At 53.4% G+C, this 13,328-nt stretch overlaps 1 protein-coding gene across 1 annotated transcript; it reads left to right on the forward strand.

The window, feature by feature from the left end:
• The first annotated feature begins 8,031 nt into the window (after positions 1–8,031).
• Positions 8,032–11,095, forward strand: FOXA2 (forkhead box A2). The gene is made up of 2 exons (XM_004376420.2): positions 8,032–8,295; positions 9,305–11,095. Exons 1-2 carry the CDS (start codon positions 8,209–8,211, stop codon positions 10,610–10,612), a joined length of 1,395 nt encoding a protein of 464 aa, XP_004376477.1. The 5' UTR covers positions 8,032–8,208; the 3' UTR covers positions 10,613–11,095.
• The last annotated feature ends 2,233 nt before the right edge of the window (positions 11,096–13,328 follow it).

Consider the following 13,328-nt stretch of genomic DNA (forward strand, 5'->3'; position numbering starts at 1 on the left):
GCAACTGCTGCATTTTCTAACAGGGGGGTGAATTTTGGTGTCCTCTGTGGGCTCGGTTTAATTACTCTAGGTATAATTCTTTTCGCAGGCATATGGCAGGAAGTGCCTGTTCAGGACAAGGTCAAGCTTTACCGAAGAAAACTCCCATTCTCAGGCGCCATCGCTAGGGGCCCCGGTCTTTTAAAGAAGGAAAATCCAAACCCCATCTGAAACTCAGCACAGAGGAATTTCCCTGTCGTTTTCTCTTCTTTTCGATCTTTCTATTTTGTTTCATTAGTATCAATGAAGGGACTTGGGAGTGTTTGGGAAAGGGTTAGTCCAGTCCATTTCCCTTTTAAATACAAGACCTGAGCTGCATTTCGAGTGAGCCCAGCGCTGAGCTGGGGCCTCTTTCTGAAGGAGAACATTTAAAAGGGCCTCGATGGGCGCTTCCGATGCCAAGCATGGCGGCTAAAACACTGTTCAGGTCGATTTAACCTGCTTGGAAAATAACACGGTCCACGTTGCAAACTAATAATCAGCATAGATTCCCTTTCCACCCTACTCAACCAGAGGGTCCCTGTCTCAGGAAAACTCGGCCTGAGAGGGGAAGTGGGCTGAACTAACAACGGGGGCGCACCTGGCAGGACACCCGCACTGCCGGGCCTATGCCGAGCCTATTCCTTTCCTGGCGAAGTGGATTAGCTCAGACCTCTCAAACTTTTATGTGCATGCGAGTCACCTGGGGATCCTGTTAAAATGCAGATTCTGACTCAGGAGGTACGAGTAGGGCCCGAGATCCACGCTCCCAAGGAGCTCACAGGTGTTGCCTATGCTGCTAGCCCCCAGACCACACTTTGAGTAGAAGGTCCTAAATAATGTTTTTTTTTTTTTTTTTTTCCCCAAGGTGGAAAGGAAGTTAAGTGGCTGGGAAGGAGCTTCCTCCAACAGGACTGCAGTGTGGCGTAGGCATAGACTGGAATTGGGGGGCTGGGGCGGAGGGGAGATCTAGGCTCATCCTTCGCCCTCCTCCACCTCCCGGAGTGTCAGGAAGTCGAGAATACAGGGTCCAGGTGCTGAAAGCGATTAGTGTCATTGGTTCATTGACTAAGAAGACTCTCATCCTTGAAGGGCTGGCCCTTACCTGAGGGCCTTGTCTTCGTCCCCCGAATTTCGCCCACTCCTCTCCCTACACACCCTTCCTCTGCCCCAGCCTTCGGGGCTGCACTCCTCTGAAACATGAACCCCACACCATTTCGGTTGGCCAAGGAGTCCTGTGCCCTTGGGAGGGGGAACCTGGCTGGGCAGGGTGTCTAGGGGCGGGGCGTGGTGGAGATGTTCCAGAGAACTGACAAGTTGATGGATCTACAGTTCTCTCCTTCTATCAAATCCCACCTCCCCGTCCAATGAAGGAAAGACTGCAAAATGAGCCAGAGAAATAGGTCTTTATGGCCTGACTACTCAATCTGTGCTAAACGGACCAGCAGCATCACCTGTGAGTTTTCTAGAACAATCCCAGGCCCCTCCCCAGACCTGCTAAATCAGAATCTGCATTTTAACAAGATGCCCAGGGGATTCCTATGCACATAAAAGTCCGAGGGGCAGTTCCAGGCCTAGTTAATTTACCCCAATCTAAGTGGGTCTCTGTTGCTATAATATGGTACCCCTCATCCCCCTCCCTGAAGGGAGTTTCACAGTTCCTCCTCTGGAGTTACTTTTGGAAGTAAAATCGACAAACAGCTAATACAGATACGTATTTCCCAAACGCTATAGAGCTGAGCGCCAGACACTGTTCTCTACCTGCGGGACAAGATTCTCAGATCAACACCCACAACTGCCACTCCTTCTCTGCTACTTACTTTCTTCTTCACCTGCCAAAGCCAGGACCCTCTAGTATCATTTAATGGAAAAACTACTACAGAGAGATGAGAGATGGTGGTGGAACAGGCTTGGACTACTATAACCTTTTTGGTCTTGCCAGAACCATTCTGCTGACATCAGGCTGACTACTTCAGAGAATTACGCCCTTGGTTTTCCTGTTAATTCTGGGTCCAAACAGGCAGAATATTTCACCAGGGGTGCATAGGAGATGTATCTGCCAGCAGATAGACTGATTTTGGAAGGTTAAGTGTAGATTCTCCATTGGAATGAAATTTTAGCACTTGGAAATCCCTGGGTCATGGGTTTTAAGGAACTTTGAAGACATGTAGAGACTGGAACCTGTGACAGAATAAGGGAGGAAAAGGAGGAAGCAAAAGAAGAAAACAATCAGACTTAACCTCCATGAGCACATGTCTTTGCCTATTCCTATCATGCTGAATCCCCACCATTTGAACACAGGATGTGTCCCCACCATCTAAACATAGTAAGTGCTCACTAAATATTTGCCTTGTGGATCAAGAATATATGAATTCCGCTTCATTCTCAATGCTTAACATTAGAGCATATTATGTATAGTTTCTTTATCTTTACAAAGAGCCCCTGTATCACTCTGAGATGGAAGCAAGAAGCAAATGACTCTTTATTAGCACACAGAAGACTCAAAACCCAGGCCTAGCTAACTCTTACTGATCTCCACACGTGCTTCGTTCTTTCATAGTTATTGAAAATATATTTGTTTATCCAAATAAGTAACCAGTAGCTCATAGATCTAATCTTATCAACTTCTCAATTATTTCCCTATGTAAAGCAAAGGATTCCTAAAACAAAATGTCAGAGGTCTGACTCTTGGGGAAGTCTATGACCGACTAACCACGACTCCTATCCTTAACAAAATTTACTGAGATCCCTCCCACCCCCAAGAATAACATCCAAATGTGTAAAATAGCTCTCAGGGCCACAAAAGTATATGCATCCCCTCAAAGGGGAAGGAGTTTAATCTTACTCACATTGGCATGTTATTATTGCTAATAAAAGTTGTCATTTTTTAATTTTTATCTCTTCAATAATTTTAATTGCCCGCTATAATATTCCCACATGCCAGAAATGTGCTAAAAACTCAAGAATGATGGACAGGATGTCAAGCGTATATCAGACATAGTTGTCATACCCTAGACTCAAATGGGCAGAGCAATTTGCCTTCTACCTAGACCAACCATAGATGGGAGTGGAGTCATCAACTCCTGCTAAACCCAGCCACTGAGAAAGCACGCACAAGATGACCAGTCCATAACTAAAACGCAATCTTCCCAACACCACAACAATCAAATTATACCTGTAGGTAACCCCAAAAAATCAAACCAGTTGCTGTCAAGGTGATTCCGACTCACAGCGACCCTATAGGACAGAGTAGAACTGCCCCATACAGTTTCCAAGGAGCACCTAGTGGATTCCAACTGCCGACCTTTTGGTAAGCAGCCATAGCTCTTAATCACTACACCACCAGGGTTTCCTACCTGCATGGAGAAAACCCAAAAAAAGCCAAACCCACTGCCATGGAGTCCATTCTGACTCATAGTGACCCTGTAGGTCAGAGTAGAACTGCCCTGTAGGGTTTCCAAGGCTGTCATCTTTACTGAAGCAGATTGCCACGTTTCTCCTACAAAGCGGCTTTCAGTTAGCAGGCCAGCGCTTAACCACCTCGCCACCAGGGCTACTGCATAGAGAAAGAGGTAAAAAATCCATCTTAACCGCCCCTCCCCCCACTCTTTCTCCTTTCTCTGCGCAGGGTGCCATGACCACACTGGAAAGTCACTACCTGTGGTTGGCATGACTATTTCTTCTTACTCCCTCAGCTCAAGGAAGAGCACGGTCCATCCTGACACAAGGTAAGAAAAATAATTTTGCTTTGTTTTTCAGAACTCAAACCTTTGTCACTTTGGATGGTGGCTTTGCTGATCTCCTTTCAAGTATAGAGAACTAACTGAATATTTGTAAAAGCTATTCTGCCAAAGTTTATGCAACATCAGATCTAATATTATTACATATTTACCATAAAATAATGGAAAATAATGTAACACTAATGATATAAAATGATACACTCATACTGTATCATACTGCAGGCAAGTATAGATTGAAGATATAAATCTACCACCCAAACTCAGCCAGGGATATTAATAATGTATTTATTTATTTTATTATTATTTATTTCCCATATTTTCCTGTGCATCTTGCACAGGACAGGTACACTGTAGGTAGGTGTATTTTGTACTGAACTTAACATATTGCATCTTGCTTATCTCCCACACTCTTATCATCAGTTTCCGGTGTTTTTGCAGAAGTCTGGTACACACTGAATCTTTTTTTCATTCATTCACATAAATTTCCTATGAGATGTTCTTAACTAATTACATTTTCATCTGTCTGCTCCATAACAACTGGTGTTTTGATCATCATAGAACTATGAAAACCAACTAAAATGTTGATGGTCTAATTTTTTAAAACTAAATTTCAGAAATAACAACAACCCACCAGCAGAAAGCAAAATGTTGATTGCAACCTTTGGCTTTTCTTTAATAGAGATTTGGGATTCACCAAATGAGTAAGGAAGGTGTGGACGTCTGATTTCTCCAACTCAGAAGCTTATTTAAAACTAAAATATAAATTCTTGCAAGACTTTGTCCAGTCACCTTTCCACCTCCTCTGCCTTAATCTCACCTGCAGACCTGCCTGGCAATGCCTGAAACAGGGTCACTGGAAACGCGGGCAAGAGCTTTCCTGCATATTTATACTCTGATTCGGAGTATCCATCAACCAGAACGAGGCTCCCCACTCCCCGCCATTGTATCCTAGGGTTTATCACTCAGGAAAGTCGAGTTACTCTGCTTATCGATGTCCACTTCACCACTGGCTAATTTCAGATGTCAAAGAGAGTTCTAGAAAGAGAAGTTTTGCTCAGGGGTGAGGGATTAGCCAGTCGTTTTCCCAGAGAGAGCAGAAGAGGCCAGGATTTGAGCCCAGTCATAAGCCCCCTTTGCAGCTGGGGGCAACATGGAGAATGAAAACATAGCGCTCATCCCCAGCACAGTTGTTGATGAACTAGGGTTGCTTTACCAAAGGAGAGCTGAGGGGAGAGAGGGAAGACGCGGGTAACGAAAAGCTTTTCCCAGGTGGGGTAAAAAATAATGGGGTCCAGGGAAAAAACGTCTTTTTGCAGCCCGAGTGACCGGCAAACTTTTTCCTGGAGAGAAGCTCCCAGGGCAATTTACAGCATTCCAGCCTGAGGCCTTCGTGCCAGAAGCTCTGAATAAACCTTTAGAAACCAGCCATGCCGGGAGGTCCCGGGGGAATGTGCAGGGAGGGTTAGCGCTCGCAAGACCGACGCGCTGGGAAAGGAAAGCGAACCCCAGGCGTTTCCAACGTCCCCTCGCCTGCCCCGACCGGCGGACAGGCCCTGCTGGGGCCCCGTGCACCTTTTCGGGCGCAGGAGGCCAGCTTGGGGTTTTTGCAGAAAGATCGGGGACTCCAAGGAAATGCCAAAACCCCTCAGGTCGACTCGGAGAGCCGGGGAGAAGGTGCTGGGCGCCGGAGCTGCGACGGTTGGGGTGCCGGGTAAAGGGGGCGGTGGGTCGACCCCGCGGGCCGCGCAGCCTACAGGGGGCGCGCTGTCACTGTGGAAGCCAGAGCCGAAGGCTCCGCGGAGCCCGAGATCCCGCCGTGCAGGAGGCTGCGGGGCGGGGGGAACTCGAAATCTTCGCTGGATGGGACTGCAGCGCCCTCCCTGAGCCGACTTCCATTCCGGGACACACTGGGACACACCGCGTCTCTTTTTCGGAAGTCCGCTCGGGGAGCTCGTGCTCGCTCATTTGCTTGTGGATTTATTTATAGAACCGTACTTTCAAGCAGGAGCAAAAAGAAAAGGGGGTTGGGGGAATTTATAAGCGCACAAACATTCTCACATGCCCACACGCACAGACTAGGCTAACAGAGTATTCTGAGTTTTCAATTCCAGAAACAGCAGAAAGCCGTCGCTGGTGGTTTCGCGGGGTGGTTTGTTGTTTTGATGTTTATTTTCTGCGGAACGTGAGAAGTACCATGGTTACGTAGGAGGCATTATCGTTGTTGTTAAGTGCCGTTGAGTTGATTTTTCACTCGTAGGGGGTCATAGGCCGTGTGTTTTGTTGTATGCAACCGTGAGTGTGCGTGTGCGTGTGTGTGTGCGTGTGCGACTTGCACAGAAAGCTTTGAAAAATAGGCAACTTTTCTTTTAAAGGGCTTCAATGGGCTGCCCTCTTTCCCAAGCCCTCGGGAAGGCAGTTAAGTTGTCTCCGCCCAAGCTTGGGGTCCAGGGGGAGATGCTGGGCATCAGGTTCCTTGAGCCCCGTGTGTACTCCTCTGCATTCACGACCAGCGTGTACGCACCACGCAAACTTCCGCGGCGCGCTGGCGCCCCTGCCATCCTGGGAACCCTCAGCACTCTGGGGTCCCTGACCCATGGCGTCAGTAGAGAGTGAAACCTTGGCTTTGGGAGATTCTGCCCTGGCCCTTGCAAAGTGGGTCTGTAAACGCTTTCGCTATAAACTGGTCAAATCATCGGCGTTTCCGCAGCGAAGGACGCTGCGGGTGGCAGTATCTTGGGCCCAAAGCGATGCAGGCCCAGAGGCCAGGGATTGGGCCTGGGCTAGAAGGAAGGAGGGGAGGCTTCTTCTGCATCTGCCGCTCCCTCCTGGCTCCCCCTTCCAGCCCTACCCCTCAGCCAGTGCTGCTGCTCTCAATGCTCAGTAACCTGAATGCCACTTGCCACTGTCCTCCGCCACCCTCCACCCCAGCTCCGGACAGGTGGGCCTTAGGTCCGGCGTCCACTATTTCCGAGGGGAAGGGGATCCCCGGGTCTAGCCAGGATTTCAGTACCAAGGGCTTCCACGTCCAGACACCTGTAACACTCCCGCCCCCGCCCCGGTCTGGGTTCACCGAGGTCTTGGTGGCCGACACAGGAGAGATGACAATTTTTGGACCTAGAAAGTGGGAGGGGGAGATAAAAGAGAAGCCTACGATTGTAGGGATTTCTAGTTTTTATAAAACAGCCCCTCTGGAGCGCTGAAAGGACAGAGACCTTCCTGAAGTCGATCTCATACGTCTCATTATCGATTCTTTTAGGCCTCTTCCCCAACCTCCCGTCCTGTTTGTTTTAGTTACGAAATGCTGTGGGCACCTCAGTTGTAACTGAAAAGTAACCTTGAAACAAGCCGGTCTGAACGTCAGAGACAAATCGCAGCCTCCCAACCGTCGGCTGCAGCTGGCAGAGCTCCCGCGGGCTGGCTGCGGCTCCGCGCGTCGCCTGAGGCCGGGCTCGAAGGCGGAAAGCCGAAGGGGCCGGACCATGCGTGCCGCGCGCGCCTGCAGAGGCTACGGCGGATCTCAGCTGTAACTGGGAGGGGCCTTCGCGGAGCCGCGGCCACTAAGGTAAAGGTGTGCGCACAGTTTTTCTAAGTAAGACAGCGCTTTGCAAACTGGCTCTGTCACTGTTCGATGTTTTCTCACTGGGAAGGCGCACTGAGGGCGAAGAAACCGGGGATAACTAAATCCGGCTTTTACCAAGGTCTAGGGAGGGGAAGCGGGGCACAGGAGCCGCCCGCGCCTTCTGACGCCCACACTCTGGCGCAAGGCACTGGCGGCCCAGCGGGGCCAGAGTTCTAGGCTGCTCCCGGGTGGCCCGATCCCAGCTCCCTTCCCAGTTCCAGAAATCCCCTTGGGTCCGGGAGAATACGGAGGCGACCACGGAGCTCCGTGCGCCGGCAGTCCGCCGCGCTCCCCTCTACCGACCGCGCGCGGGGCAGGTGCGGGCGCCGGCGGGCTCCTCTCACCTAGGTGTGAGCTGATTATTCAAATGGGCTGCCCGGGTCTGGGGATTGGAGGCCGCCCCGGCGCGCCGCGCTATATCACCCGGCGCCCACGTCACTGCGGCACTTGCCCGCTCGGCGGGCCGCACCTCCTCCTCCTCCTCCTCCGCCTGCCCCGCCCGCGCGCGCTTCCCGCCGCCTCCGGGCAGCTGGGCGGCACTGCCCACTCGGCCTCCACCCGGCAGCCGGCGAGCGCAGCGGCGGCGGCGACGGCGGGCGCTCCCTCCCAGCAGCGGGGCTCACCTCGGCCTCCGCCCCTGCGAGGCCCCCTCCTCCCGCCCACAACCAACTACCGCCTCCGGCCGCGAAGAGAGGGAGTGGAGCCGCGAGGAAGGAACGCGAGGAGGGTGGGAGGGACGGTGCCGGGCTGACTTTTTTTTTTTTTTTAAAGAGGGTGGGGGTGAGGGGGACTGCTTGGTCGTTTGTTGTGGCTGTTAAATTTTAAACTGCCATGCACTCGGCTTCCAGTATGCTGGGAGCGGTGAAGATGGAAGGGCACGAGCCGTCCGACTGGAGCAGCTACTATGCCGAGCCCGAGGTAGGCACTAGCCTCGTCCAGCGGGCAGCGGGGCGGCGGCGTGTGCGCCTTCCCCAACCTCGGAACCGCTTCCCCGCCGGCCCCTGCCCCCTCCCCCAGTCGCTCCGGGCACCCTCCTTTACCTCCCTCGTTCGACTCAAATGGGTCTCTTTTTTATACGACACACTGTTAGCCTTGAGATAATATTAACTTTGTGATCAAATATTGACTTGCGGCGCCTCCAAATCCTCTTCGTGGCCGAGCCACACACTATCCTAACAGAGTTCTGTTTGGCAGCGCGCGGCTGGGGAGGGGTTGGGAGGTAGGCAGGCGAGGGGGTGGGGAGCTGAGTGGAGAAGGTGGGTAGGAGCTGGGGGGTGAGGTGGTGGCAAAGAAGCGGGGACAAAAAGAAAAGTTTGTGGCTGCAAAGCACAGCTGCGTGTTGTTCAGTTCGCGGCCCCCTCCCAACCACCATCTAGTGACTCGAGCTAGCCCCAGACTCCACGCAGGCACTACGTTTCTGTTCCCCTGGGCCAGGGAGGCGGGCCTGGGAGGAAGGTCGAGTGGAGGGGCGCTTGGGACAGTCTCCGCTCAAGGCTTCCCCAGGAGCCCTGTGCTGTGCCCGGCAGGTTGTTCACTGGGGCCGGAGGTGGCGTCCCGAGATTCCGAGCCCGGGCGCCAGCTCTTTCTGCTGGCCGGAGAGTTTGAGAGGTTCTGGGGCGGGGAGAGATCTCGGGTGCCTGGCGTGGGGGTGCTCCAGAGGACCCCTGTTGCAGAATCTGGGCAAGGGGCAGAAGGACTAGGAATGGGCCGCCGGTACAGAGCAGTAGCCGGTTCGCCGCTTCCCCAAGGGCTATCCCGGCGCGCTCTGAGGGAAGGGACTCAGCGTCCAGGCCGGTGACTCGAGCGAGGGAAGGGCTTCCGGAGGCCTTTCCAAGGCAGGGACCCGCGCTGGTGGGAGAGTGGGAGGTCAGGGCACGCTGAAGCTGCGGTGCTAACCTGTGCGCCTCCCTCCCGGCTCTATTCGCAGGGCTACTCCTCGGTGAGCAACATGAACGCCGGCCTGGGGATGAACGGCATGAACACCTACATGAGCATGTCGGCAGCCGCCATGGGCAGCGGCTCCGGCAACATGAGCGCCGGCTCCATGAACATGTCTTCGTACGTGGGCGCGGGCATGAGCCCGTCCCTGGCAGGCATGTCCCCCGGCGCGGGCGCCATGGCGGGCATGGGTGGCTCGGCCGGGGCGGCCGGCGTGGCGGGCATGGGGCCACACCTGAGTCCGAGCCTGAGCCCGCTCGGAGGGCAAGCGGCCGGAACCATGGGCGGTCTGGCCCCTTACGCCAACATGAACTCCATGAGCCCCATGTACGGGCAGGCTGGCCTGAGCCGCGCGCGCGACCCCAAGACTTACAGGCGCAGCTACACGCACGCCAAGCCGCCCTACTCGTACATCTCGCTCATCACCATGGCCATCCAGCAGAGCCCCAACAAGATGCTGACGTTGAGCGAGATCTACCAGTGGATCATGGACCTCTTCCCCTTCTACCGGCAGAACCAGCAGCGCTGGCAGAACTCCATCCGCCACTCGCTCTCCTTCAACGACTGCTTCCTCAAAGTGCCGCGCTCGCCCGACAAGCCCGGCAAGGGCTCCTTCTGGACCCTGCATCCCGACTCGGGCAACATGTTCGAGAACGGCTGCTACCTGCGCCGCCAGAAACGCTTCAAGTGCGAGAAGCAGCTGGCTTTGAAGGAGGCCGCAGGCGCGTCGGGCGGGAGCAAGAAGGCGGCCGCCGGGACCCAGGCCTCTCAGGGTCAGCTGGGGGAGGCCGCCGGGCAGGCCTCTGAGGGTCCGGCGGGCACTGAGTCGCCCCACTCGAGCGCTTCCCCATGCCAGGAGCACAAGCGAGGGGCCCTGGGGGATCTAAAGGGGACGCCAGCCGCAGCGCTGAGCCCCCCGGAGCCAGCGCCTTCGCCAGGGCAGCAGCAGCAGCAGGCCGCGGCCCACCTGCTGGGCCCGCCCCACCATCCAGGCCTGCCCCCTGAGGCCCACCTTAAGCCGGAACACCACTACGCCTTCAACCACCCCTTCTCCATCAACAACCTTATGTCCTCGGAGCAACAACACCACCACAGCCACCACCACCACCAGCCCCACAAAATGGACCTCAAGGCCTATGAACAGGTGATGCACTACCCTGGCTACGGTTCTCCCATGCCCGGCAGCCTGGCCATGGGCCCGGTCACGAACAAAGCGGGCCTGGATGCCTCACCTCTGGCCGCAGACACCTCCTACTACCAGGGGGTGTACTCCCGGCCCATTATGAACTCCTCTTAAGAAGAAGGGCTGCAGGCCTGGCTGGCTGTGGCCCAGGAGCAAGGATAGTAAGAGGAAGAAAGTGGGGCTGAAACTTTAGGGAGGAGATGTTGGAGAGATGGACGGGTTAGAAATCCATTATACCCCCACCCCAGGACAGCAGTCTCCCCTCACCCTCTGCAGCCCTTCCCTCCCAAACAGATGGGCCACGCGGATACCTACCATTCTGTATAAGGAGGGAAAGAGGAAAAGATAAAAAGTAAAAAACAAAAAACCCTCCGGTTTCCACTACTGTGTAGACTCCTGCTTCTTTAAGCACCTGCATATTGACTTTTTGTTATTGTTGTTCTCCATTGCTGTTTTGCAGGGAAGTCTTTAAAAAAAAAATTGTGTGAGTGACTCGGTGTAAAACCATGTAGTTTTAACGGAGAACCAGAGAGTTGTACTATTGTTTAAAAAGAGAAAAAAATGATGTCAGAGTCTGTTGTAAATGACCAAGAAAAAGAAAAAAAGTGCATTCCCATTCTTGACATGGTGAAATTCAGGTCTGGGGTCTGATTAATTTATGGTTTCTGTGTGCTTTATTTATGGCTAATAAATGTGTATTCTGGCTGTAGGGCCAGAGAGCCACAAATCTATATTAAAGTGTCATTGCCGATTTTATCCCTTGAATATTTTCCTCAAGGTTCTTTTTCCCCCTTTGGCTGACATAAAACATAAACAGGTCTGGAAATTATTTAGAGGAAGAGGGAGGGAGGCCCTGGCTGGTTGCAGGTTTTATTTTATTGGAGGGGGGAGGTGCTGCTTTTCCCAATATTTGATTGTAAACATTTTCAGACGTATCAAAGGTGAAATAATTTTACAGTGAACACACACCGACCCGTCTTGCCAGTTCTACAGTTTCCCTTTCACTATGCTCACTCCGTCACATATCTGTCTATCTACTCACGCCTCCATCAATCAACTCATCTTATTTTTTTAAATGCATTTCAAACGAAGTTGCACATATCAGTGTACTTGTCCGGTAACCTTTCAGCGTGTGTACCGTTAACCAGAGCTCAATGTTCTTTACGGTTCCTTTTCACATTTTGAGGTAAACTTTACATACAAATGGGTGGACCATCCCAAGGGTTGATGTAGGTTTGTTTTTAAAGCCTGGAGAAAACCCCTTTCCACATATCTGCATTCTCCCCAGGGCTCCACTTGGCCCTTTGAAGGTGTGCTGGTGTTAAGGCCCCAGGGTTTCTTCTCTGGGGAGAAACCCAGATTGCAGGTGTTTTGCTGCCTATCGAATCTTAGGCCTCCCTTCAAGTCAGTGCACCTAGACTTATTTTGCAAACTCCTGGTGCAGTGCTTTGCCTATTCACCACTGCCTCTCTGTACCCCTTTATCCTCCTGTAGAGACCCCATCTCAACCCTACAGCCTCAGGCCTCTGTCTACACCTGTGACCCTCCACCTCCCTCCCTCACCGAGGTGTCCTGCTAGCTGTGCTGTAGCCCAGGAGCAGTGAGGCTGCTGGTAGCAAGCTGTCCATCACCTGGTCTAGGGAAACATTTAGAAGACCTTCTCCTGGAATTAATGTTACAGGCATATCTCAGAGTGATGACCCAAATCTCCTTTTAAAAATAAGGTATATGTGAGGGTGGGTGAAGGTAAGGGAGGTTTCCCGCACGGGTTTCAAGCGGCTGTGAGCAGCGTGGCCAGATCCCAGGGCCTGAAGACTTGCTCCCCTCCCCCTCCCCATACCCTTGCGCCTTTGCAAAGCGTCCTGTCCTCCCTGGAAGGTCAGGTTGGCAAGCTGGAAGTGAGGACCGAAGGGATGAGCGGGTATTTTGTGAGTCTCAAAGGAAAATCCGAACGGATAAAGACCCAGAATAAATTCTTACACATTCGGCTGCCTCTCCCAGACAGCCTAGCAGTCCTAAATCCGTGGTCAACGGCCATGGAAACGCCGGCAGGCAGGGCCCTGAGCCGAGGGGAGCAGGCGTTGGCTTTGCCCCGGGCATCTGATGGCCTGCAAGCTGGCCGGGCGAGGGCAGAAACCAGTTGCCTTCAGGGCCCTGCAGAATAGAGGCCCCTTCCTTGCGCAGCTAGCTTGCAGTGAGTAAGAACTCTCGCAGGTCTTGAGGCCAGGACTTTTTGCCTCAGGTTCCTAAGCCCAAGCTCCTGTTTCCCATATGTAGGTCTTTGGGTTTCTCGACCATCCAAACCTGGAGGGTTCCCGCTGAGCCCCAGCCCTGGCGACCGCCTCTGCATTGCTCTCTGCCACCTTGCGGGGTCTCTGCCCTCCCAAACCCTGGGCTTCCCACGCGCTTGAAGGGGGTTTGCGCCTCGTCTCAACACCCCCCCCCCAAATCCCTGCTTAGCATGCCACATTGTCCCGCAGAACACAAGGAAGAAAAATGGGGCGGGGTGGGGGGGTGGAATCCGGAGGCCGCGGCAGGCAATCAGGGCCGTTTCTCCCCCTGGCGAGGACACACACGTCGTGAGCCCGGCCTGAAATGTGTTTCATTATCACATAAAAGGCTCCCGTGGCGAAGGAGCCTAGAGGCAGGGCCGGGGGCTGAGGGGGACAATGGGCGCTGAAAGCGCTGCTCTAACCTGCTATGTTTCCTATCGTATGCCCATTGTGCGCGGGTCGTTTTAAACTACTTAGCGCACCCCCCTCAACTGATCCGGGCCGATAAGATATAGTTCTGTCCGAATACATTAAAAGGCTGTCGGGAAGCGGGACGC

The sequence above is a fragment of the Trichechus manatus genome, unplaced genomic scaffold, assembly GCF_000243295.1.
Source record: "Trichechus manatus latirostris isolate Lorelei unplaced genomic scaffold, TriManLat1.0 scaffold00042, whole genome shotgun sequence".
In the NCBI taxonomy this organism is placed as follows: Eukaryota; Metazoa; Chordata; class Mammalia; order Sirenia; family Trichechidae; genus Trichechus; species Trichechus manatus.